Below are 24,063 nucleotides of genomic sequence, written 5' to 3' on the forward strand. Positions count from 1 at the left end.
CTCGGAGTCCTTTGCAGACACGTAGGGACCCCTGGGGATCCAGCCCCATGCAAGCCTGATTGTCTTAGTTCTCTCATTCTCCGCATAACCCAAACCAGTTAAAACTCCACCAAATAAAGGGAAAGCCCCTCTGTCCCTCGATCTGCCAAGTGTTTGGCTTGTCCCACCTCCCACCCCCGAATGCTGTATCACGGGAGCAGTTCACCCACTGCAGCCCAGCCCAGTCGGAGAACGGGAACAGTCTGACTCTCTCAAATGCAATTCTTGGCCAGGACATGGCCCATGGCCTGGGCTCATGCTGACCCCACAGCCCATAGGCAAAACCACCCCAGAGCACTGCCCACTGCTGCAGGGCAGGAGTCAACCCAGGGGCAGGGAGCCTCCCTCCTCTCAGAGGTATTTTCATACCTTGGCTCCTGCAGAGCTCCAGCGCTCTGCTCTCCTCGCGCTCGCCCCTGGTGTAGCTCTTAGAAACTGCTCTTAGAAATCCACTTTATTTGGTCAAAGACAAGTCAGTGACGGAGAACGTGAAAAACCAGCACAGCCCCGAGTGATGCAAACGCCGAGCAGTCACAGACCACGCTTGGCCCATGGCTTCAAGCACCTGGATAGCACCTCTGAGCCAGCCCTGCGGAGCCAACGGCTGCAGTTAACCAAGAGCAAGGCTGGATCAGCCCTTTGGGGGCTGACAGGACAGACCTGAGCTCAAGCAGCTGCTGCAAAGCAGCACCGGGTTTCCCTCTTGTACCAGCAGCCCTCCCCGAGGCCGGCACAGCAGAAAGCGCCTGTTGGGGACTGAGGAGTCCGTGAGCCCTAGCTGGGTCGAGGGGGGCTGTTCTGGGATGCCACCAGCACACAGTGAGAAGCAGCAAGGCACCCTGCACGCTGGCAGGAGCAGTCCCAGTCCCCAGCCCAGTCCTCCAGCCCTGCTCCTGGGTTGGAGCCACCCAAGCAACCCCGGAGCACTCTGGAAGCGGCACAGGACGGGGCGCAGCCGGTCCCAGTTGTTGCTCCGCTGCAGACATGACAACAGTGGTTTTATCCCTTGGGAGAAGGAGGATCTTCCCGCGGCTCAAGGCAACCCTGACCAACTGCCCCCAGTCACTTCCCTTGGCTGGATGGATCCGGAAAAAACAAGAGGAAGAAGTGTGATCAGATGCAGGAGCCGGGCAATCCTGGGCAGAAAGTGGGAGCAGGACAGAGGGATAGCAAGGTGGGCAACTGCTGCAGATGTTGCCCCTGTCCCCTCCAAGCCTGGACTGCAGGGACAGAGGGGAGATCACAGGCATCGCAGCCCCTGCAGCAGCCGTGGTCCTTTCCTGGCGACAAGAAGAATCCTGGAGGTCTCTCCAGGGACCGTCCCCCTCAGTTGATGGGCTCGTACTCAGAGTAGCGTTTGCTCTGGGCAAAGAGGACGACGCAGCCGCCTACCAGGAGCATCGCCATGGGGGTGCCCAGTGCCACGGCCATGATGGAGATGACGAGGGGGGAGAAGGTGTCCTCAGGGGGCTGCCCAAAGCCCAACAGCGCTGACCTGCAGGAGGGGATGAGACAAATCAGCCAGGGAGACTGGGATCAGCTGTGGCCCCTGGGTGGAATATCTGGGGCTTTCTACCCCGATAGGGTCAGATCTTGGCAAGATCCCACATGGGGCGGGAGGGGGTCTCCCAAACTGGGGGAGGGGTGAGGGAGCACGTCAATAAACTGCAAAACTCCTTCCTACAGGATCAACCCCAGACTTTTGAAAGGAGATAGTTCTCAAACAGAGAAACCCTCTAACCACTTCCCCAAACTGCACATTATTAGTGGCTGGGAGAGCAGCGTTTCACGCGCAACGGACCCCACTCACCAGCTGAGATAGCGCTTCTCCTGGTAAACCTTCCCATCCTCTCCCCCGAAAGAGATATTGATGGCGCTGATGGTGTAGGTGCTGCCTACGCCCTCCCCAAAGTAGGCACGGACAATGCTGGACACAGGCAAGGTCCAGTTGGCTGCTTGCAAGCCGTGGGACCGGCACTGGATGCTGTCCTCGCGCCTGGGGGTCTGCGAGCCGTAGGCTGTTGCCTTCCACTGCAGGAAACTGAGCGTGGAGCTGCCATTTCGGGACTCGGCTACCAGGGAGAGTGTCTGGTGGAGGGAGAGCAACGGGTGGTGAAGCGAGGGCAGGAGAGGGTCTTCACACCATAGCGGGAGCCACAGGTTGCCCAGGCTGCTTGCCCCAGATACCCCCTCCCCAGATCCTGCAGCAGGGGACGTCCCCGAGCCCAGCGCTCCCCCTGCACTCACCTCGAAGATGGTGGGAGTGTACTCGTCGTCGATGGAGCGTGCCGAGCGCAGCTTCTGCGCCACCCCTGTCTCCTCCACCGTGGCCACCTCCAGCACAAAGCGGGAGCCGTTGCCCCGCGGAGCCACCCCAGCCAGGACAAACTCCACTTTTGAGCTGTTTTCTGTGTGCAGGAGGCTGGGCAGGAGCTGGTCACGGCCACTGCCCCCGTAGGCTGTCACCTGCCGAGGACACAGATCCAAGGGACAGCACAATCACCAACTGGGACACCAAGGAGCAACGTTCCCTCTCCAGAATGTGCTTTGGACATGAAATTCCCTGTGTTCTCCCTATAGATTCCCATGTATGTACTGATACTGTACCCTCTCTGCCCCTGTGGACTTACCCGAAAGGCCACGCTGCCGTTGGAGAAGCTGCCACTGGGGTCGTTGGCCAGGATGCCCGTGAACTCGGCCGTCAGGGCTGTGTGGTTCAGGGTGTGATTGATGCTGTCCCAGGAAAAGTCAGACAGGTCGTAGGTGGGGTAGAAGACCTCTTCCAGCGTTTTGGCCTTGCTGTACTCAAACACCTAGGGGGAGAAGGACAGGGAGGGAGGCCGGGAGCCTCTAGCAGGTGCTACGGTCACCACTGCTTTGTGCTGTGCTCCACCGGGCCGCCACTGCCACCAGGGAGCAGTGGAGACTAAAAAGAAGCTGCCTTGGCCAAACATCTCAAGGCACCATCACAGCACCAGCCAGAGACAACCAGGGTAGGACACGCAAGGGGCCATTTCACTGCAGCTCGGAAAAGCTGCCGCCTGACCTGCTCTGTCCCACGCAACCCCCCCCATGTCCTCTGGTCCTGGTTTGAGTGACACAGGACTAATTTCTCTTCTAATGCTTGGGAAAACTGCACTTTTACAAGACTCGAGTGTCTGAATTTCTGAACATACTGACATAGCCAGCTATGGGATGTGGGTTTCAAGGTCTGGGTGTTTTCGAGCTCACCAGGTGTGGGGATGAGGGGGAACGAGACCCGGGCACTTGACCCACACTGGCCAACATTGTTATTTCATACCATGAGTGGTACATTCAATAGAAATTAGGAAGTTTGCTGAGGAGTTCTCTTTCTCCCTTGATGGCTGCCATCCTAAGAACTCCTCACCCCAGTGCCGGAGCCCTGAGCCCTTCCCTTCCTCCCGAAGCCGCAGTGCTCACAGTATCCCACGTTTGCTGTCCCTGCTGGGAGTGCACAGCTTCTACGGATACAATGGGCTGAGGATAATACCGGTATATTCTATATTGGTATCAGGATCAATACCGGTTCTTTAGTATTGTTAATGTTAATTATTTAGTTTTATCTATTAAATCTGTTTATATTTCAACCCCTGGCTTTCCTTGTTTTATCCCAATTTCCCTTCCTGGGTGAGGACAGTTCATCAGGTGAGAGAATAATTGTCTGACGGACAACAAATTTTTGTGGGTTCCTCAAACCATAACACCCCTCCACCATGGGGCAGCTCTCCTGGAGTGGGGCCACCTTCCTCCGCAGTACCTTCGTGAAGACAACGGCAGTGGAGTAGACAACACTGCTGGGAGGGTCAATCCAGATGGCGCCCGCAGGAGCCGGGGAGAGCAGCTGTGTCCAGTTGATGCGCAGGGCGCTGATCTGGCTCGCCGTAGCCACCAGCAGCACTGCGGGGGCCCCAATGCTGCTCCAGATGTAGTGCAGGGTGTCACCAGGCCCCACAGCGCGCACGTGAAGCAGGTTGACAGAAGAGTTGTTCCAGCCAGGGTTGTACTGCATCGACACCTGCGGAGGAAGGAGAGGTCTCAGGGGTACTCGGTCCTACCCAGCGCAGGACAATTCTAAATCACACAGAGTCACACACTGGTGGGGGGGTCGGCAGGGACCTCTGGAGCTCATCTCCTCCACCCCCCGGCCAGAGCGGGGGCACCCAGAGCAGGTCGCACAGGATGGGGTCCAGGCGGGGTCTGAATCTCTCCAGAGAAGGAGACTCCACCGCCTCTCTGGGCAGCCTGTGCCAGTGCTCCGCCACCTTCGTGATACAGATGTTCCTCCCCGTGTTCAGACGGACCCTCCCGTGTCCCAGTTTGCGCCCGTCGCCCCTCATCCTGTCGCTGGGCACCGCTGGGAAGAGCCCGGCCCCGTCCTCTCGCCATCGCTCGGCGTTGATGAGATCCCCTCTCAGCCCTCTCCTATCCGGGCTGAACCGCCCCGGCTCTCCCCGCCTGTCCCCGGCAGAGAGACGCTCCAGTCCCTGAGCATCTCCGCAGCCTCCGCCGGACCCTCTCCGTGTCTGCCTTGAACTGGGGAGCCCCGCACTGGGCACAGTTCAGGAAACTGCTCAGACGAGGGGACAGGAGCTGCCTCGGCTTCCCCGTGACCTTTGCAGGTGACGAGTCCCCGCCGCGGCCCCAGCGTCGTGCCCAGCTTCGCTCAGCGTTTCACACCCGCCTCTTTCGCAACAGCTTTCCGGCAGCGAGCAGCTTCCCTGCCCACGGCCGCGGCGCTCCCACCGCAGCAGGACACGGCGGGGAGACGCGGGACGGCGGCGGGTGGCAGCGCGGGGGCCCCAGACACGGGTGACCCACAGTGACGGGGCGGGGGGGGCAGACTCCCTCCAGCCCCTCTTGAGCCCCGCGGGTGGGACTCGCTCAGCGCGGGGCGGGGAGACAGGAGGAAGCCCCTTCCCCCCCCCCAAACGCCGCACGTTTGACCTCGGTACCGGCGTCACCGGGGGCGGGCGGACCGCAGCCCCCTGCTCCCAGTAGGGTCGGGGCTCCGGGGCTTCCCCCGGGCGCTCTCGGGGGGTGGTGGTGGGGAGACACGCGTGGGCCCGGCCCGGTCCCACGCACGGAGGCAGCGGGACGAGCCGCAACCCGGTGCCCGATGCCCTCCGCTCACCTGCCGGCCGCCGCCGTCCCCCCCGCCCGCCGCCACCAGCGGTAGCAGCAGCAGCAACAGCACCGCGCTCGCCGCCATGTTGCGAGCCCACCCGCTCACGTGACCGCCCCCCCCCTTCTTAAAGGCGCCGCGCGGGAGACTCTTAAAGGAGCCGCCGCCCTTCAGACTGATTTTGGGGGTGGAGAGACGAAGGCGGCAGCGGGGGCGGGGGAGTTCCGTCCCGCCCCACGGCCGTGCCCGGAGCGCGCTGGCAGCCCCGGGCGCTGCGGGGAGGCTTCTCCACCCCACCCCCCACCCGGCACTAAACACAAAAAGAGCTTGAAATGACGCGGTTTATTTTTGAGGCAAACAGCGAGGGGAAGTGCCAGTCCAGAGACTTAAATTAAGCATCAGTGTCTCCACCCAGAGACACATCAGCCCTTTCCCCACCTTCTTGGGGTGTTTGTTTGTTTGTTTGTTTTTTTTCCTCCTCCCCGGACAGACTTTTCCCCAGCTCAGCCTCGGGACGGGGCAGCTCTGTTGAGCTCTGCCCCAGTGCCCAGTTCTTCCCAGCGGCGACTCGACCCCTCTTATTCCTGGGCTGCCTCCGGCGCGGCGGGCTGCTTGCTCTGATCATCGCCCTTCTTTTTGTGCCCCGAAACGATGTCATCAATGCGGAGGAGGAGAACTGCAGTCTGGGGAGAAAAGCCCGTGCCCAGGTTCAGTCAGGAGCTCAGCGCAAGGAATAAAATACAACCCACCCGGCTTTCACACCAAAGAACCATCCGCCTTGATTAAATAATAATAATTAAATTATTCTCTTGGCACAGCAGAGGGGGAAGGACACGGTGCGCGTCATGGGAGCACACGGCAGGGACACCCCAGGGAAAAGGGGACAGGGATTATTTCCAGCTGACCGACAAGAAAGGGACAGAGCAGCCCTTCAAGCAACAGCTTCGGATCCAACACCAACGAGCGAACGCTCAGGTGCTGCATCCCGCTGTCGCACCTCTAGGAACGCACTGCGCTGGGATGAGTGCCACCAACACCGCCGTGCACCAGCAGTAAAGTTCCCCTCTGCCCCGGGACACCTTACGGAGGCTCTTTGGTCCCATCCCCCCCACCCCCTCCTCACCTCTACCGCTGTTTTGTAGGTCTGCAATTTGACTGCCAAAGGCTCCCAGATCCCCAGGTCCTTCATATCCACCAAGGCTCCGCTCTCACCGTTCACGCCCCACGTCTGGCTGCCCTCCTGGGCGTGTTTTGCCTGGAAGCAGAAAGATGGGTCAGCACCATCAGAGTAAGACAGCAAATTCACCTTCTGGAAACCCAAACTGACCACGGGCTCAGGAAAATACTAACACATCATTACAGTTTTCTCAGTTTTGGAGTTTATACAAGAGCATGTTACCGAGCACCACCTGAAAGACTTAATTACAGAAGTTCAATGTGGAGACATTCTCTCTCCTGCCATCCGATCTCATCTCAAAGGAAGATTTTGATTTTGTTCGCCCTCAGGGTTTTGTTATTGTGTTTTTAAATTCTGGTACCTCAAACAAGCTATTGAATTCACAGAACGGTTTGGGTTGGAAGGGACCTTAAAGATCATCGAGTTCCCATCCCCTGCCCTGGGCAGGAACACCCTCCACTGGACCACCATGAAAATTCCTTTTTCATGCTTTCAAATTTGGCACAAAACTCCATTAAGAATGTCTGCAGCCCAGCCCAGGCAAAAAAAACTCAACAGCCTTTCAATCGCCTTCAGCAGATCGGTTACTTAAACGCAGGTTTCCCTTAATGTAAAAGCTGCTACTGCAACTACTAAAAAGCTGCACCCTCAAGGACCCGCGAAGCTGCACTGCTATGGGTGATCGATCTGAGGGGTGGGTGGCCTGGTCTGAGTGACACAGGACTAATTTCTCTTCTAACGCTTGGGAAAACCGCACTTTTACAAGACCCGAATGTCTGAATTTGTGAAAATATTGACTTTATAGCCAGCTATGGGATGTGGGTTTCAAGGTCTCTGTTTTTGAGCTCACCAGGTGTGGGGATGAGGAGTAGCGAGACCCAGGCACTTGACCCACGCTGGCCAACAGGGTTAGTTCATACCATGAGCGGCACATTCAATAGAAATTAGGAAGTTTGCTCAGGAGCTTTTCTCTCCTCTGGTGGCTGCCATCCTGAGAACTCCTTGCCCCGGTGCCGGAGCCCTGAGCCCTTCCTCCTGAAGCCACAGCGCTCAGTGTCCCACATTTACTGTCCCTGGTGGGAGCGCACAGCTTCCTACGGATAGGATGGACCGAGAATAATCCTTGTGTATTCTACATTGGTATCGGGATCAATACTTGTTCCTTAGTATTACTAATATTAATTATCTAGTCTTATCCTATTAAATCTGTTTGTATTTCAACCCTCGGGTTTCCTTGTTTTATCCTAATTCCCCTTCCTGGGTAGGGAGAGCTCACCAGGTGAGAGAATTATTGTCTGAGTAACAATAAATGGTTGTGGGTTCCTCATATCATAACAGCAGGACACATCATGAAGGGGCCGAGTCCCTTCGGACGACCCCACGCCACGCGCCTTACCCTGAGCGAGGTCAGCACACGGATGGTACTCGCGCCGCAGTTCTGGATCAGCGTTCGGGGAATGACTTCCAGAGCCTGGGCTACGGCACGGTATGGCCACTGCTCCACACCCGTCATGCCTTTGGACTTCTCCGTCAGCGCGTGGGAAACGGCCATTTCGGTAGCTCCCCCACCCGGCACCAGCTGCGGGTCCATGAGGACATTGCGACACACCTGCATGGCATCCTGAAGGTTGCGCTCTACCTCCTGCAAGAAGCATCAGAGAAGCGGGGATTTAGCGGTGGCAGGGGACCGGGGCGCAGCGCCGGCCGGACGCACAGCCCATGGGGCCACTCTGCTGGGCCGGTTCCTCTGCAGTACAGAACCACAGAGTATCTCAAGTTGGACAGGACCCATTAAGGAACACCGAGTCCAACTCCCAGCAAACACAAAACTCCCAGCAAACACAAAACTCCCAGCAAACACAAAACTCCCAGCAAACACAAAACTCCCAGCAAACACAAAACTCCCAGCAAACACAAAACTCCCAGCAAACACAAAACTCCCAGCAAACACAAAACTCCCAGCAAACACAAAACTCCCAGCAAACACAAAACTCCCAGCAAACACAAAACTCCCAGCAAACACAAAACTCCCAGCAAACACAAAACTCCCAGCAAACACAAAACTCCCGAAATCCCTCTGATTTTATTGATGTCCCAGACGGTGGGGCTTTAAGCATGTAAGAAACGTGCATTTTTGCCACAAAGACCCTCTTTATGGCTAACGCAGGGAGATCCAAATAACTTCCTATCCAAATGCCCCCTCTAGAAGAGCAGCTCAACCATTTATTTTTCTCTCAGTGATGGCAGACATCCCATCCGTACTGAGTCTAGTCAAGTAATATTTTCACTGTTACATTTCAACATGTTTTCTCAGTTCTTCAAACACGCTTGAGACAGTGGCAGTAGGACAATAGTCATTTCCTGATTTATAGCTCCCCCCCCCCCCCCCATCGCTGGCCAAACAAAACCACTCCACTGTGCAGTGTCAGTAGCAACGGAGCTTTCTTTAGCTGTGATCAAAAATATCAAAATACGTGTGTCAGGAACTTCCTCTGTGAACGTGTAATAACTTACTGCTAGGATTTCCTTGCTGGCTCCGCGCAGAACAATCGTGCAAGCCTTGGGGTCTTTGCAATCAGTGATGAAGGCAAAATACTCATCTCCTATTTTTTTAACTTCAAAGAGTCTGGCTCCAGTTCCCACGTCCTCCTCCCGCAGCTCATCTGTGCGACTCACAATGCGAGCTCCGCAGGCCCTAGCACACAAACAACAGTCAAGTTAGACGCTCACAAAGAAGAACCGGGGAAAAAGAGCGAGATAAGAATGAAAAATCCACACTGTAGATAGCAAGAAAGGGCTCCAGTGAGGAGAGGGCGCTTACCTGGCGATCCTGTTGTTGTCTGTCTTTCTCACTCTGCGGATGGCAGTGATGTTTGCTCTCATCAGGTAGTGCTGGGCCAAGTCTGAAATCACATTTGGGCAATTTTATTGATGAATCAGCAGTATCATGACAAACTTTGCACGTCTTTAAAGTAAAAAGGGTTATGGAAAGAAAAAACTAAACGTAGCTTCTTAAACCAAGCTGCACAGCAAAATTACAGCGCAGCTTTCCACAGTTTGCTAGACTCATCCTCACTTATATTTTGATATTGTTTCCAACAGCTGGAAAAGCAAAATATTATTTTAAGTATCCATGTTCTCAAGGCAACCTCAAGAACAAATTTCAACGTCTGCAATGCAGAACTGTTTGCTAGAAAGCTAAAACACAAAGCAAAACCAGAGTCCTGTTGAAAATCAGGTTTGTAGGGTTTTTGAAGTGTTGTTCATTTGATTTTCTTTTTCCTTTTAAAGTTACTGAATAGTGCATTTAACACAGCATGAACCTTAGTGAGATGAATTCAACACAAAGGAGGATCACGTGTGTTATTACCAGAAATTCCCTTCTCTGTGATGACCAGATCTGGCTTGACTCTCATCAGATCCTCGCAAATCTGCTGAATGTACTCCTCCTCCATCTGCAGGATGCGGGCAAAGTCTTCCTCCCGCGTTATTTCAATATCCGTCTGCACAGAAAGAGGTGTAAATATCTCACTGTATTCTTTCCCGACCCTTCACCGAGTTAGACACAGATCCCTCAGCTTAAGCGATCTTAATTCCTCCAATATTGCCCAGGGAAGAGTTAAGGACAACTACACAGTGAAAAATACCCATCAAATAAACCGTGACACTCTGTCAGTTTAGTGTTAATTAAAGCGCAGAAATATTTCTTTGACTCTTCACCATCACTTAGAGACACAAATCACTGCAGCTACTTCAGTGCTGAAGAGCACTACAGCCTTAGCTCTATTTTTCTACCTTTTTCTCCAGGGTACTGACCCCACAGTAGAATTAACATATAAACACTAAAGGTCTCAAAGGCAGAAGATGAAGAAAGCCTTTTGCCACTCCTGCTTTTAACCAGCTATCTGGATTTGTTCACTTTACTAGTCTTAAATCAAAAAGTTGCGGACATCTCTAACAGGACTCGCTTTACCTGGCTCTCTCCTTTCTTGTACTCTAGTGAACAATCCAGAAGGACAATGCGGGGATTCTTAATAAGGCGACGCATCCTGGGATGAGTTACGTCTTTATTCACCATGATTCCACGCAAAACACACGAGTCTTCACTAAAACCACCTGGAATCTGACAGACAGAAGAAAGGGGGGAAAACGAGGCAAATCAGTCTACTCTACAAAAACCTCTGTATCTGTGCTCCTGAAACTATCCATCCCAGCAACTGAAAAAGGAAAACTCTCCCAGGTAACCATGATGCATCCAGGTCACAATCTGAGTTAATTTTAAAAGCACGCTGACTTAGACTAAGCAGAAAGCCGCAGAACAATTTCAGAAACTGCTCACATCCTATTGCCTGATAATACGTAGTTGGAAGACAGAAACTGAAACAACTTAAGCGATCTTTTTAACAAATATTCTAAGAGAGTTGAAATAACTGCCCCTGTTTTCACTGTAAACCAGCAAGGCTGATAGCACTGACTGAAATATCTTTAAGGGTGATGTTTGTGCACTGCAGATCAGCGGCACAAACTTCCCACTGCCATTCTAGGAACAATTAGTTCAGAATGAGAAAGGGGTACCCAGATAAGAACAGACACACTCACCTTTTCTACTTTGGCATATTTTTTAATATCAATTTCCTTTCTGCCATTTTCTTCAAACTCCACAGTCTTAACAGCATCGAGAGCAATGCTACAGGCCAGGTCAGACCAGCGGTTTATTGCCTTGGTATTTATAGCACTCTTTATTATTTTAAGCATCATCTCTTTGTTGTTCACGTCCACCGGAGTGCTGACACAAAGGAAAAACCAAACAGTAAATTGAGTATTACTCCAGGCTACAATCTATTCATAATCCCATTGAGTCCCTCTCCAATTATATTGTTATATTTTAATAACATGATTCCCTGAAGAATCATCTTTAAGCAGTCCAGAAACCCCATATCCCTTCTCTCTGTCTCACACCAGCCCACACTTACCCAATTTTCTTTAGAATACTGATCATGTCATCCAGAGCCTTACGGTAAGCCCCAATGATGACAGTTGGGTGCATCTGCTGTTCAAGGAAATGTTCAGCAACAGAGAGCATCTCTCCGGCTAAAACAAACAAACGAACAAACAAACCAAAACCAGAAAAACCATTAATATTCCCCAGATTAGTTAGCAGAACCACCAGTAGTAGCATACCAGAGAAGGAGTATCTCCTATCCACATAGAGAGCTCTAACATCACCTATATCTTTCTTTATACTTAACTGCACTTGTCTCAGGGAAAGAACACAACTTTCCAAAGCGTGGAGCTGATCACCTGTCCTGGTTTGAGTGACACAGGACTAATTTCTCTTCTAATGCTAGGGAAAACTGCACTTTTACAACATTTGAATGTCTGAATTTGTGAAAATATTGACTTTATAGCCAGCTATGGGATATGGGTTTCAAGGTCTCAGTGTTTTTGAGCTCACCAGGTGTGAGGATGAGGAGTGAGACCCAGGCACTTTACCCAAGCTGGCCAACAGGGTTAGTTCATACCAGGAATGGCACAGTCAATATCAATTAGAAATTCTGTTGATGAGCTTTTCTCTATAATGGTGGCTGCCATCCTGAGAACTCCTTGCTCCGGTGATGGAGCCCCGAGCCCTTCCCCTCCTCCCAAAGCTGCAGTGCTCACAGAGTCCCACATTTGCTGTCACTGCTGTGAGTGCACAGCTTCCCCTGGACAGAATGGGTTGAGGATAATCCTTCTATATTGGTATCAGGATCAATATTGGTTCTTGAGTATTATTAATGTTAATTATTTAGTCTTATCCTATTAAATCTGTTTATATTTCAGCCCCTGGGTTTCCTTGTTTTTTCCTTCCCCCCCCCCCCCCCGATTCCCCTTCCCGGGTGGGGAGGGGGTCATCAGGTGAGAGAATAATTGTCTAAATGACAATAAATTGTTGTGGGTTTCTCAAGCCACAGTATCATGCAAAGGTCTAACGAACCTAGCATTCTCTTTCATGGGGGGGGGGGGGGGGAAATTAAAACGATCAATTTCAGGGCCAGTAAATAACAAATACAAAAATTAAGACATACTTACTGGGCTCCTTTATTATAATGTATGTCTCATTCACTCTCCTTACCGAGGATAATTACAGATGTGGTCCCATCTCCGACTTCTTCATCTTGAGTACGGCTGATCTCAATCATTGATTTTGCAGCTGGATGCTGGACTTGAATCTATACAGGAGGATTAGGTACGTTTTTTTTCCAGAATAGTAAAGCTGAAACTTGTTGCACCACTCAATGGAACAAATACCACACCTTTTAAACAATCAAAGGCATTCTGCCGAACTATAGCAAAGATTTTTCTTACTTTTGAAACCAAAAATAAGCCCTGGTATTTCATTTCAGAATATTGCGTCTCCCACAGTTTTTCAGGCATTATGATTTTTGTGATGTTATCTCAACAGCACCAGAAAGACGACAATGATTTCCTGGTGTAATTATTTGGCATTTTAAAAGCAAGCATCTACCCATAAGGTTTTGATGTAAGTGATTATAGCTACAGTTACCACAGAATTTACACCAGCCTTGTAAAACCTCCATGAAAACTTGTCACCCTGGGATCAAGCCTAGTTTTCTGAGGAGGAAGAACATTTGCTGGAAATACTTAATTCCTCCCCTGTAAGTACCTTTCTTGGTACTGCTGTTTAGTACTCACTGGCTCTCAAAACAGAAAAGGAAATAACATAATTCCATTGGCAGCAACGTAACTGTATCCTGGAAGATTCCGACTCGCATGTTAAGCAAGACAATCCTTTAAGAGAAACTTACTTCTCTAAGAATAGCATTGCCGTCATTGGTCATCACAATCCCACCCATGGGGTCCAAAAGCATCTGCAACCAAAATAAAAGCAATATTAGCACTGACCTGTAGTATGTGCAGTGTTTCTAGTCAATACGCAGCACAGGTCTTTCAACAAAAGTTTTTACCTTCATCATAGCTCTGGGTCCCAAACATGTTCGGATAATGTCAGCAATAGTCTAGGAGGAACAAGGGAAATGAGGTGATAGAGTAGGGCATCAAAAAGTCTAGAAAACCCCATAGTCTATATGAAGCAAGCGAAATTTAAGTTACCAAACAACTCTGCAACTGCTTAGGTGCAGCATAAGTCAAGAATTGTGTGGGAATGTGAACAGAGGGATTGTAAGAACACTGGCACCACACTAAATTCACCTAATCAGATATCAAAACTTATACACTTTCAGATTTTGCAGAGAAAGATGTTTTCATGTGTTAAACCTCTCTGTGTTTGGTTACATTGAACCAATTAGTTTAACATTGAAAATTCATTTTCTACACTTCTACTCTGGATTCATACAGACTACAAAACACACAGTTTAGATCCAGTTTTCCCTCTTAAATATATAAACATATATGTATGTAAACACACACTTAAAAAAAAGAATCAAAATAGCCTGACATGAGAATATGGTACCTTAGCAGCAGTGATGTTTCCAGTCTGGACTTTTCTTCCAGACTCACGTTTCACATTCTGACCTAATGCACATAGGAAAAAAAAAAAATAATTAAAGTACATATATAACTTTAATCTGATCTTACTAAGAAGGCAAGCCTGAAACAGTGATACTGACAATGCAAAGATACCCTCTCAGTCACACACGCTTGATATATGACTGGTTCTAAATTAAGTTTACAATATAACTACCACAGCCACTACAAGAAAGAATATTCATTGAAGAGCATCAGTGAAAAGCAACACTCACTACTATAACAGAATTCCTGATTAGCACCATAACTCAACTGATAAAAAAATCACTGCAACCCTGAAATATAACCTATTGCCCCAAGAAAAATCAAACAGCGGTCACTCACAAGAATCTGCAAGATCCCACAAAGCCAAGGAACTGCTGCACAGCAGTTTTCAGTCAAGAGAAAGTTACAGATGCTCAGGCACAGTAAGTAGAACACTGGTTTAAAATTAAGCTTTATGCATCAGTATCACTCGGCCTTTGGCATGTTAGGGTGAGCAGTACCACAGGCTCACCACCATATTTGGGGACCAGCTGTCAAAAAGGTCTGCCCCAAAGAATCTTTAGGCTCGGTGCTGCTTTTCTATTATTACAAACCTAGACTGGATCAGCACAGATTTCCTTTACGAGTGGATGTTTGTGCATATAGACTTAGAAGATGGAACAAAAGGAAGCAACGTTAAAAGCAGCACTAAGATTAAGGTGAGCAGACCTATAGCAAAGGGGCGCCGGGCTACAACAGCCTGAACAGCGCAGGTGGCGAGATGAGAAGGAGAAAAGAAAACCCCTCGGAAGACCTCATATTGTGAGAGAATCATAAAGTGGAAGGGGTCCAAACGGGACCGCACAAAGCAACGTGCCGTGAGAAACACAAGAAAAGAAACCAGCCCAGAGAAAGCGAGGAAAGGTTTAACGAGGAGCGGGGGCTCCGACGCCCTGAGGCCTCCCGCGCAGAGCGCACAGTGGGGCCACGGCCGGCGGAGGGGGGGGCACGACCCGCCAGGGCTGGGCAGCGGCTGTGGGGAGAGAGGCTGCGGGGACTGAGGAAAGACGGTGAGGGGGGAGCTGAGGGCGCGCCAGGGTCCCGCGGAACCCCCCGGAGGAGAAAGGGAGCCCCGGCCCGGCTGGGGGTCTGTGAGGAAGGGGAGCCAACATGGCGGCGGGAAAGGTGAGAAGGGAAGGGGGACCCCTCCCCTCGCTCTCCTACCCCCGCGAGCCCCCCGGAAGGCCGGACCGGCCGGCGGCAACACTCACTGAGGACGAGGACGGGGCGCGGACCCATCATCTCGGCGGCGGTGGCGGCTGGAGCGCGGCACCCGGCGCGGAACCTTCTGGAGACGGCGAGCGTGGGGCGGCCGCTCCCAGAACTGCCGCTTCACCCTGCCGCGACAACCTACTCCACCTCCCGCCCTGAACGACCAATCGGAACCCGATCTGCCGGCCCGATGTCCAATCAGAAGGCGGTGCTCCTCCTCCTCGGCGCTCACAGCAGGTACGGTTGAGAAGCGACGCCCACAGCGCATGGAGTGGCGGCGCGTTGGGCGAGGCCATATGCTACTGCGCATGCGCCGACTGCGTGGAGGCTGCGTAGGGGGGACGCACTGCATAGAGGCAAAGAGGCCGGGGAACACCCTCCTGCCGCGCTCTCCATTTCATCTGGAAGGTATCGTAGTGGATTTAGAGGCTCCACGAGCGAGATGGGAGGCGGACCGGTGTCTCTGAGAACGCTGTGTGGAAAGGAAGTCCCCGACCCTCCCCCCTTCCAGGCAGTGCTGTGGTCTCGCCCACCCCGCGCCGCGGTGCAGTGTGGGAGAGGCTGGCTGCCGCCAGGCATGCTGGGAGGGGTAGTTTCCCCGGCCGCGGCTCCGCCTTACCGCCGCCCGGCCGCTCCTCGGCCCGCCGGTGGCTCAGTGGCTGAAGCGGAGCTGCCTGGGGACGGGAGTGAGACCGTCCCAGTGCCCCGGAGGCTCTGGTGTCCCCTTCAAAGCAGAGCTCCTCAGCCTGCACCTTGAGGCATTTGTGTAGCCGCCATGTCTGTCACGGTGTGCTTCATCAGGCCCACCCGGTCCATCAGTGTTAATTACAGGGCACAAAACCCGGTTCCCTTTGCCCTTTCACAGCCTGAAAAGTTTCCCGCTAGTCAGATTTCTTCTCCCCACCCCAACCTGCCAGCGCAATAACAAGGCTTTGTCTCCCTCTCTCATTGTTCCCTGCTCTCCCAGCTTGTGTAGACGCACCGTTGGGCAGTAAGAAAAACGTACAGAATAAGTAGGTTGGATGCATTAACCTCTGATAGCCAACTGCTGCCTGAGCAAGATGCTTTGCAAAGAATTTCAAGCCGCCTCTTTGTCAAAAGCTCTGAGCTGCTTATGCCAAGGACAGGTTATTTTCTCAGTGTTTGAGTGATGGGGTCCCAGTCTATCTCGGCACTGGAGCAAACCCTGATGAGGTGTGGTGGTCATCCTCCCCCTCTGCTCTGCCCTGCCCTGGTGAGGCCACAGCTGGAGCACTGTGGCCAGTTCTGGGCTCCCCAGGGCAGGAAAGACAGGGTCCAGTGGAGGCTGCGGAGATGCTCAGGGACTGGAGCGTCTCTCTGCCGGGGACAGATGGGGAGACCTGGGGCAGTTCAGCCCGGAGAGGAGAGGGCTGAGAGGGGATCTCATCAACGCCGAGCGATGGCAAAAGGGCGGGTGGAGAGAGGACGGGGCCGGGCTCTTCCCAGCGCTGCCCAGTGACAGGATGAGTGGTGATGGGCACAAACTGGGACACGGGAGGGTCTGTCTGAACACAGGGAAAAACGTCTTTGCTGTGAGGGTGGCATCCCTGCCTGGACGCCGTCCTGTGCGACCTGCTCTGGGTGCCCCCGCTCTGGCAGTGGGGTAGAGGAGATGAGCTCCAGAGGTCCCTGCCGACCCCCCCGCCGGTCTGTGACTCTGTGTGATTCTGTGGGAGAGCAAAGCCCAGTCTATGGTTACACTGCCTCTGTGGCGGGTGGCTAACATTGATTTAAGCTCTGTGATGCTTTCCAGAGTCTGCAGCTTGGATAAGCTCTGCCTGGTTCGGCAGGGAAAGAAGAAAGTGGGTGTACAGAGAGCTGATGGCAGAAGTTGGGAGTGGGGAACTTTGGTAAAAGAAAGAGTATGAGGTGGTACATGGAACCAGTGTCTGGGGCCCTGGAGAGGTGGATTCATGGGCTGTTCATTTGTGTGTGTGAGGAGGAAGAAGCGTACAGAGGTCTGTATTTGGAGCCCGGCTCCCACCAGAGGTCTGCAGGCAACTGCCTGCAAAACACAGGAACAGGTGACCTCTCGAGGCTTCCCCCAGTGCTTCAGCACTGTCGGGCCCAGTGCCTTTCTGTTTTGTTACTGTTTTTGCAGCAAAGTGGTCAGGAGGTTTCCTTATCTGTTGGAAACAGATGGGTGGAGCCTCTCTGGTGCAGGGTTATTTAAGCAGTGTATCCCTAATACATGAAGGTAGAGTTCCCTTGGAGAGGTGTCCCACCTGATGTTTGAAGAATTTAACCCAGATCCTTCTCCCTCCTCTCGTCCTCTTCTCCCTCATCACTTTACAGAGCCTCTATGCAGTTGGCAGTACTGGTGAGCTGGGCAGAGCTGCTGGCCATCTTCATCTTAGGCGTGCTGCTGCTCCTCATTGAAGTGCTCCTCCGAGCCATGGTGGTCATTGGACTTCTGCTCTATGTGCTCGTCACTAACTGAAGGCAAACTGGGAAGGGCATCTCTTTTTCCCCCAGAGCTCTTGAAGAATGAGGTAAGAGGAGAATCACAGCAGCCTCAGGAACAGGTGGGGAGAAATGTGAGTAGTCAGAGGAGGGGAGGTATGGCCATCTTCTTGCTTCCCATGTGTCCTAGTTTGAGCGACAGAGGACTAATTTATCTTCTAATACTTGGGAAAACCGCACTTTTAGAAGACTTGAGTGTCTGAATTAATGAAAATATTGACTTTATAGCCAGCTATGGGATGCAGGTTTCAAAGTCTCAGTGTTTTCAAGCTTGCCCGGTGTGGGGACAAGGAGGAGTAAGACCCGGGCACCTGACCCAAGCTGGCCAACGGGGTTATTTCATACCATGAACGGCACATTCCATAGAAAGTAGAAAGTTTGCTGTGAAGTCTCTCTCTTCCTTGATGGCAGTGATCCAGAGAACTCCTTGCCCCAGTGCCGGAGCCCTGAGCCCTTCCCTTCCTCCCAAAGCCGCAGTGCTCACAGTATCCCACATTTGCTGTCCCTGCTGGGAGTGCACAGCTTCTACGGATAGGATGGGCTGAGTATAGTCCTTGTGTATTTTATATTGGTATGATCAATATTGGTTCTTTAGTGTTATTAATGTTAATCATCTAGCCTTATTCTATTAAATCTGTTTATATTTCAACCCCCATGTTTCCTTGTTTGTTACCAATTCGCCTTCCCGGGTGAGGAGGACTCATCGGTTGACAGAATAATTGTCTAAACGACAATAAATTGTTGTGGGTTCCTCAAACCAGAACACCGCGTTACGTGCGTGCTTGGCAGCTTTGTTGTCTCCTCTCCCAAAGCACTAATTTCAGCAATGCGCCCCCAGCAAACAGGTCTGGACCACTTGTCCCCTTCTCCCTAAGGGGAAACCAAGTCCTGGTAAGGTGCGTTCTTGCAGCCGTACCTTCATGTGGGAACCTGTCCTGCCATGGATCAAACCCCCATCTCCCTGCTGTGCTCAGGGTGGCTCCGCCGTGGGGTTGGGGCCTGTTAATGGCAAAGCTGCTGCCTGAGGAGTCACACACCATTCATGGTGTCGCATACACTCACTCCCGGGCATGCTTCCTCCTCCTTCAGCTCTAGGTTTCCTGCAGCCGAATCTCAGGCATCAGATTTTATAAAATAATTAATTGAATTGGAAGGTACAGCAGCAAGGACAGCCTGGGTTGGGTGCCTCCAAAGAGAGGGACCCCGAACAAACAAATCCCTGGGCAATTACACCCTTGGGATCTCTGCACCCGCCTCTCACGTGCTGTCCAAGTGTATTTTAGTTCGTGATTTTTGGTCTGGGGTCTTCTGACCTCTAATTGGACTCTTTTTTTCTGTGTTGGCAGGCTTCTACTTTATTGGTTTGCAGTTTCAGCCAAGGGTTGGATCCTCTTTGTCCTCTGTTTTACACTCCTTGTGCACCTGCACTCACTGGCAGAAGGTGGGGAACCGAAGCATCCCAGATTTGGGAAAAACACTACCAAAACACGAGTGTGATACCAACATCTCTCCCATACTAAAGACTAAACACAGCACTGGACCAGCCGCTAGGAAAATTACTAAGAAAAATAACTCTGTCGCGGCCTAAAGGCTTCCTACTCGTGCTCAGTAAAGCCTGGCAAACAGTGCAAATCACAGCAAGTAATTTATTCTAATTAAAACTTGCTTATTTACTCTAAACAACTAATATCCCTCAATAGGGCCCTCCGCTGGGGCTGTGGGGCCTGGGGTGGGACAGGGGGCAGCATTTTGCCTCTCCCCCGGGGGTTTTATAACTAGTATTTTTGGACTAAAAGCTGGGGTTCTATAACTAGTATTTTTAGACTAAAAGCCGGTGCGTAGCAGGAACGCGGCACGACTCTTTCTTTCCCCTCAGGAAAGCCCCTCAGCAGGAGGCGCATACAGGAGGCGCGTTCAGCGCATGCGCGGAGTCCGGGGAGCGGCGACCCCTGGCTAAGACTACATTTCCCAGCGTGCCCCGGGCCGCCGCGCAGGCGCCGTGCGTGTGGCGCTCTGCGGTGCTTCCGCTGCCTCTGCGCTGACTCGGCCTTCCGTTGGGCGCCGCAGGGCCGTAACGGTGAGGGGCTGAGGGGGTCGGGGGGGCTGTAGGGCAGGGACGGTGAGGCCCCTGAAGGGGGGGAGCTTGGTGGCGCGTCCCGGGGTCTCTGGAGGGGGACCCCGGGCAGGGGCTGCGGGGGCAGCCGGGGCGTCGAGGGGACGTGGCCTCGGTGTGTGGGTCTCCCGCAGGCAGCAGCCGGTGAGACCGGGCGGGTGTTCCGCGTGGAGCGGAGTCTCTGAGCTTCCCTGGCTCCGCTGGGCTGTGTGGAGAGACCCGGGGCGGTTCAGCCCGGAGAGGAGAGGGCTGAGAGGGGATCTCATCAACGCCGAGCGATGGCGAGAGGGCGGGTGGCGAGGGGCCGGGCTCTTCCCAGCGGTGCCCAGTGACAGGACGAGGGGCGACGGGCGCAAACTGGGACACGGGAGGGTCCGTCTGAACACGGGGAGGAACATCTGTATCATGAGGGTGGCGGAGCACTGGCACAGGCTGCCCAGAGAGGCGGTGGAGTCTCCTTCTCTGGAGAGATTCAGACCCCACCTGGACCCCATCCTGTGCGACCTGCTCTGGGTGCCCCCGCTCTGGCCGGGGGGTGGAGGAGATGAGCTCCAGAGGTCCCTGCCGACCCCCCCCGCCAGTCTGTGACTCTGTGGGAGCAGCCCAGGGTGGAAATGAGGGTGTGAAGACTGTTGCAGGGGAGTCTCGAGGGGAAGGAAGGGTCCTCTGGCATAGAGAGTGGAGGATCTGATACGCGAGCAGTTTTTGCATTTAAAAGCTCTAACAAATTTCCTAATGGGCTGCATGTATAACGACCCTGTGGTCTCCTTGTCCTCTCAGGGCTCCTCTCAGCTCCAGGGATGCTGGGCTCAGGGAAATTGCGACACGTGGCCTGAAGCAGGGATTTCTGGGGACCGAAAGGCCGCTGGAGGGAGTTGGTGGTCACTCGGTGGCTGGAAATAGGAAAGACTAACAAATGTCGGAAATGAGGAGCGAGTACTTTCTGAGAACAGAGAATTTGATGGGGAGAAGAACTAACTGTGGTGTAAGACAGTTGCTGGAAAGCTGCCATGCTTTGCAATGGCAATTAACCATTAACTGCTAAAAATGGTGAAACTGTTAATTGCCAAAGCTTTTCCTCTGAAAGTCACTTGGAAGAGGCTTTGTGATTGGAGACCTCTGCCAGTTACTGGATGTGATAAAGGGCAGTGACACTCACTGGGGCTTTGAAAAGGGAGAAAACCATCGTCTTTCCTTCCATGCCTGCCAATCTGGGACGTAGCTATGCCGCTCCTCACATCCTTGCAGGAAAGCGCACAGCTATTTCGGGGGCAGTTGCAGAGCTGTGTGGAGTCAGGGCAACTTTCTGCCAGCTTGTCATAATCCTCTTATCAATACTGCGGTGAAGTACCCAGCTGTTCATGTCTCACTCTGTATGAATGCCCAAATTGTCTTGTTTAGTTCTTTTTGTGATTCAGTTATCAATGACGTTCAGTTTTCTTTTGCTCCTAGATGAAGCTCCTGATTCTCGCCGTGTTTGCCCTGGTTTACGTGGCCCGCTGTGAGGAAGGCGCCCGGCTCCTGGCCTCCAAATCTCTACTGAACAGATATGCTGTGGAGGGCAAGGACTTGACTTTGCAATACAACATCTACAACGTTGGCTCCAGGTAAGCCTTGTCCAGGCCTCCAGTACTGACCAGGAGCAAACGTTACGTCTGTGTGTCTGCAGGGTATGAGACTATTTCTAGGCTCTGTGATACCTTTGCTCCCCCTAACTCTGAGCTTCCCGCTGCTGCTTGAAGGTTTCACCCTGCAATTTGCCTTTTTCTTCCCATTCCATTGTCCCCGCTTTCCCCATTTTCCGCTTTCAACTTGTGGCTGCTCTAGCTGTTGGTCCGGTGTGGTGTAGTTCCTTTTGTCTCTCTGCTCCCCACTCATGCAGCCTCACTTTCTTGGCTTTGTGAGCTCTTTTTCACACCTGGTTTCCTGTCTTTTTTGCAGTTTTTCTCAGCTTTGCCTTCCTCTTTTCTGAAGTCTCCCTGTAATATGCCTTGACTCTCCTCCCCATCTTCTATTGGTGATTTTTTTGTGTTTCAAAAATCAGTTCTTCTGACTGCTGAATTGTCAGTATGGAACTGTCACCCCTTTTTGGTGCAGTCCCCCGTGAGCTGCATGCCAAGCCTAAGATTCTCTTTTCATCCCTTTCTTTGTTGCATTTAGTGCTGCTTTAGATGTGGAGCTGTCGGATGATTCTTTCCCCCCAGAAGATTTTGGCATTGTCTCTGGAATGCTCAACGTCAAGTGGGACAGGATCGCTCCGTATCTTTTCAGGTTTTGAAATGTCTCCCAATGCTTCTCCTTACCCCTGAGCATCCTGTAGCTCTCCTGCCTTCGTTCATTGTCACTGAAATTCCAGTGTGGCAGACCCTGGGCAGAGCACTGAATGCAAACCTCTGTTCTCCTTGAAGATGCTGTGTTAAAAGAAAGGTTCCTTGCAAGCGGGGTCAGGTCCCTGTGCAATTCCTCTGCCCGGGAAGGAGGAGCAGCTGGATCAGCCTTGGACGGGGCTGAATGGCTGTACTCACAGAGGACTCGGATCTGTCAGCAGGACTGGCTTTTCCACCTGGGTTGAGGCTCTTCTTTACCTATCTCCTCACTTTTCCTCCTCTGATGAAATGCAGCTATTTTCCTTAACTTATGGCTCTCAGAGCGAGTAACGTGTCCCACACGGTGGTTCTGCGGCCTCTCAAAGCTGGTTACTTCAACTTCACCTCTGCTACCATCACATACCTGGCACAGGAGGGCGGACAGGTTGTGGTGAGTTGACTATTTATAGGATCCTTGCCCAAATTGGACAGCAGATACACCTGACAGCACTCTTCGAGCTGCTTGTTAGGGGATGATGCATGTCCCTGTGCTCTTACACTGCACAGGTGCTGTTGCAAGAGGGGCAGGTAGCAAAAAAAAATTAGTATTATCTTTTTCCCCTACCTTTTTCAGGTTGGTTTCACTAGTGCTCCTGGGCAGGGAGGAATCTTGGCTCAGCGTGAGTTTGACAGGAGGTTCTCCCCTCACTTTGTAAGTACCTTTCAGTTGGTCATTGAAATTGCACTGCAGCAACCCAGCACGGTGGCTTTTTGCTAGTTTGTGGTGGGTTGGGTTTGGTTTGGTTTGCACTACAGTCACCTGGAGAACTCCAACATGGATTGCAATTAATCCGAATCAGTTGTCCAGAAGAGTTTTCATCCCAGCTAGCTCTGTGAAGGAGCTGGCACCGTGGCATTTGAGCCAGAAGCTTTGAGAGTAGAAGATCTGAAGATAAGACTCATCCGTATGTGATTTGTTTTGACCTCTAACGATTTCTCCTTCTAGCTGGACTGGGCAGCTTTTGGTGTGATGACCCTGCCCTCCATCGGCATCCCACTGCTGCTGTGGTACTCGAGCAAGAGAAAGTATGACACCCCCAAGACGAAAAAGAACTGAGCAAAATCAAATGCCACCAGCACCCCAGAGCTCAGGAAAGAACAAGCATTCACCCACCCAGAGCAGCGGTGTGCTGGGAATCGGCCACTGTCACCCCTGCAAGCGCTGCCTGGGCTGTGCTTCAGCCCTCTTGGCAAGAAGGCATCGATCGCTTCAATGGCAGTGACATGTTGCCTTCTACACTTTTAAACAGGAAACAAGCCAAAAAAAAAACCAAACAACCAAAAATCCCAAAACTGCTTGTCTGCATATTCAGAGCAGAGACCCCTCACTCCGTCGCAGACGTAGCGCATCTGGGATATGAATGTGTTTTAACACCCAGAGGAGGTTGTTGGGGGGAGGGGGCGGTGCAGCTCTGCAGCGTTTCTGGCATCTGTGCTGCCTTCCAGGCTCCATTCAGCCAAACGGCTCTTTGCCTTCTGCAGTCTTCTCAAACGTGTTAAATCTCAGCCCTCCCCAGCTCCAAGTGCTGCCCGCCTTGCTGAGACATCTGCGGGAAGGAGCTCACTCTAGTGACAAAAACCGGCCTCCTTAGGCTTGTTAGAGCTGCTGCTTTGCTAGCTGGGGCACAGGAGGTTCCTTGCCCCGTTGTGTTTTGGTGAGCAGTTAATTGCTGTGTTTCTGTTCTTTCTGGTTGCTCTGTTAAGGGTTGAGGTGTGTTGAGGTACTGACGATTTTGTAATAAAATGGAACACCATGAAAGAAACCTGCCTTTCTTTTACCAGGAAGTCCTGGAGGCACCTGGCTGTCTTCAGAAGCAGCTAATGGGCATACAGGGAGTAAAATAAATCACTACATTATCAATAAAATAAATGGAAGAGGGAAAGAAGGGCCCAGAAGGCCCAGCACCTTGCACCAGCTTTCCTGACGGCTCCAAGCCCTAGTGTAAGATTTCTCTTC

At 52.2% G+C, this 24,063-nt stretch overlaps 3 protein-coding genes and 1 long non-coding RNA gene across 4 annotated transcripts; 2 read left to right on the plus strand and 2 right to left on the minus strand.

The window, feature by feature from the left end:
• Positions 1-1,365: 1,365 nt before the first annotated feature.
• GLMP (glycosylated lysosomal membrane protein) lies at positions 1,366-5,269 on the minus strand (the record flags this gene model as incomplete). Its single annotated transcript, XM_082496072.1, has 6 exons — positions 1,366-1,534; positions 1,850-2,127; positions 2,287-2,505; positions 2,670-2,852; positions 3,818-4,075; positions 5,192-5,269. The coding sequence occupies 6 exons, from the start codon at positions 5,267-5,269 to the stop codon at positions 1,366-1,368; spliced, it is 1,185 nt and encodes a 394-aa protein (XP_082352198.1).
• A 240-nt stretch (positions 5,270-5,509) lies between these two features.
• Positions 5,510-15,254, minus strand: CCT3 (chaperonin containing TCP1 subunit 3). Its single transcript, XM_082495986.1, has 14 exons — positions 15,143-15,254; positions 13,834-13,895; positions 13,328-13,378; positions 13,169-13,231; positions 12,475-12,571; positions 11,333-11,450; positions 10,959-11,145; positions 10,333-10,482; positions 9,730-9,862; positions 9,181-9,262; positions 8,874-9,054; positions 7,756-8,001; positions 6,306-6,437; positions 5,510-5,865 (listed from the first exon to the last, which is right to left on the minus strand). The coding sequence occupies exons 1-14, from the start codon at positions 15,171-15,173 to the stop codon at positions 5,761-5,763; spliced, it is 1,638 nt and encodes a 545-aa protein (XP_082352112.1). The 5' UTR covers positions 15,174-15,254; the 3' UTR covers positions 5,510-5,760.
• A 269-nt stretch (positions 15,255-15,523) lies between these two features.
• Positions 15,524-19,200, plus strand: LOC309681946. The gene is made up of 3 exons (XR_014270083.1): positions 15,524-15,551; positions 17,460-17,656; positions 18,974-19,200. It is a non-coding gene; the product is annotated as an uncharacterized lncRNA (long non-coding RNA).
• A 419-nt stretch (positions 19,201-19,619) lies between these two features.
• SSR2 (signal sequence receptor subunit 2) lies at positions 19,620-23,381 on the plus strand. The gene is made up of 6 exons (XM_082496004.1): positions 19,620-19,704; positions 21,193-21,347; positions 21,901-21,999; positions 22,389-22,497; positions 22,681-22,758; positions 23,053-23,381. The coding sequence occupies exons 2-6, from the start codon at positions 21,193-21,195 to the stop codon at positions 23,161-23,163; spliced, it is 552 nt and encodes a 183-aa protein (XP_082352130.1). The 5' UTR covers positions 19,620-19,704; the 3' UTR covers positions 23,164-23,381.
• Positions 23,382-24,063: the final 682 nt, after the last annotated feature.

This window comes from Vanellus vanellus (assembly GCF_965231255.1).
Source record: "Vanellus vanellus genome assembly, chromosome: 27".
Classification (NCBI taxonomy): domain Eukaryota; kingdom Metazoa; phylum Chordata; class Aves; order Charadriiformes; family Charadriidae; genus Vanellus; species Vanellus vanellus.

Bases quoted from the DNA above. Each gene is read 5' to 3' on its own strand.
- CCT3 (XM_082495986.1), bottom strand. From the start codon at position 15,173: ATGATGGGTCCGCGCCCCGTCCTCGTCCTCA. The intron at 9,263-9,729 runs GTAATAACACAC...ATGTGATTTCAG, and splicing joins CACAGAGAAGGGAATTTCTG to ACTTGGCCCAGCACTACCTG. The intron at 8,002-8,873 runs GTAAGTTATTAC...TGCTTCTTGCAG, and splicing joins CCAGCAAGGAAATCCTAGCA to GAGGTAGAGCGCAACCTTCA.
- SSR2 (XM_082496004.1), top strand. From the start codon at position 21,193: ATGAAGCTCCTGATTCTCGCCGTGTTTGCCCTGGTTTACGTGGCCCGC. The intron at 21,348-21,900 runs GTAAGCCTTGTC...TGTTGCATTTAG, and splicing joins ATCTACAACGTTGGCTCCAG to TGCTGCTTTAGATGTGGAGC. The intron at 22,000-22,388 runs GTATCTTTTCAG...TATGGCTCTCAG, and splicing joins AAGTGGGACAGGATCGCTCC to AGCGAGTAACGTGTCCCACA.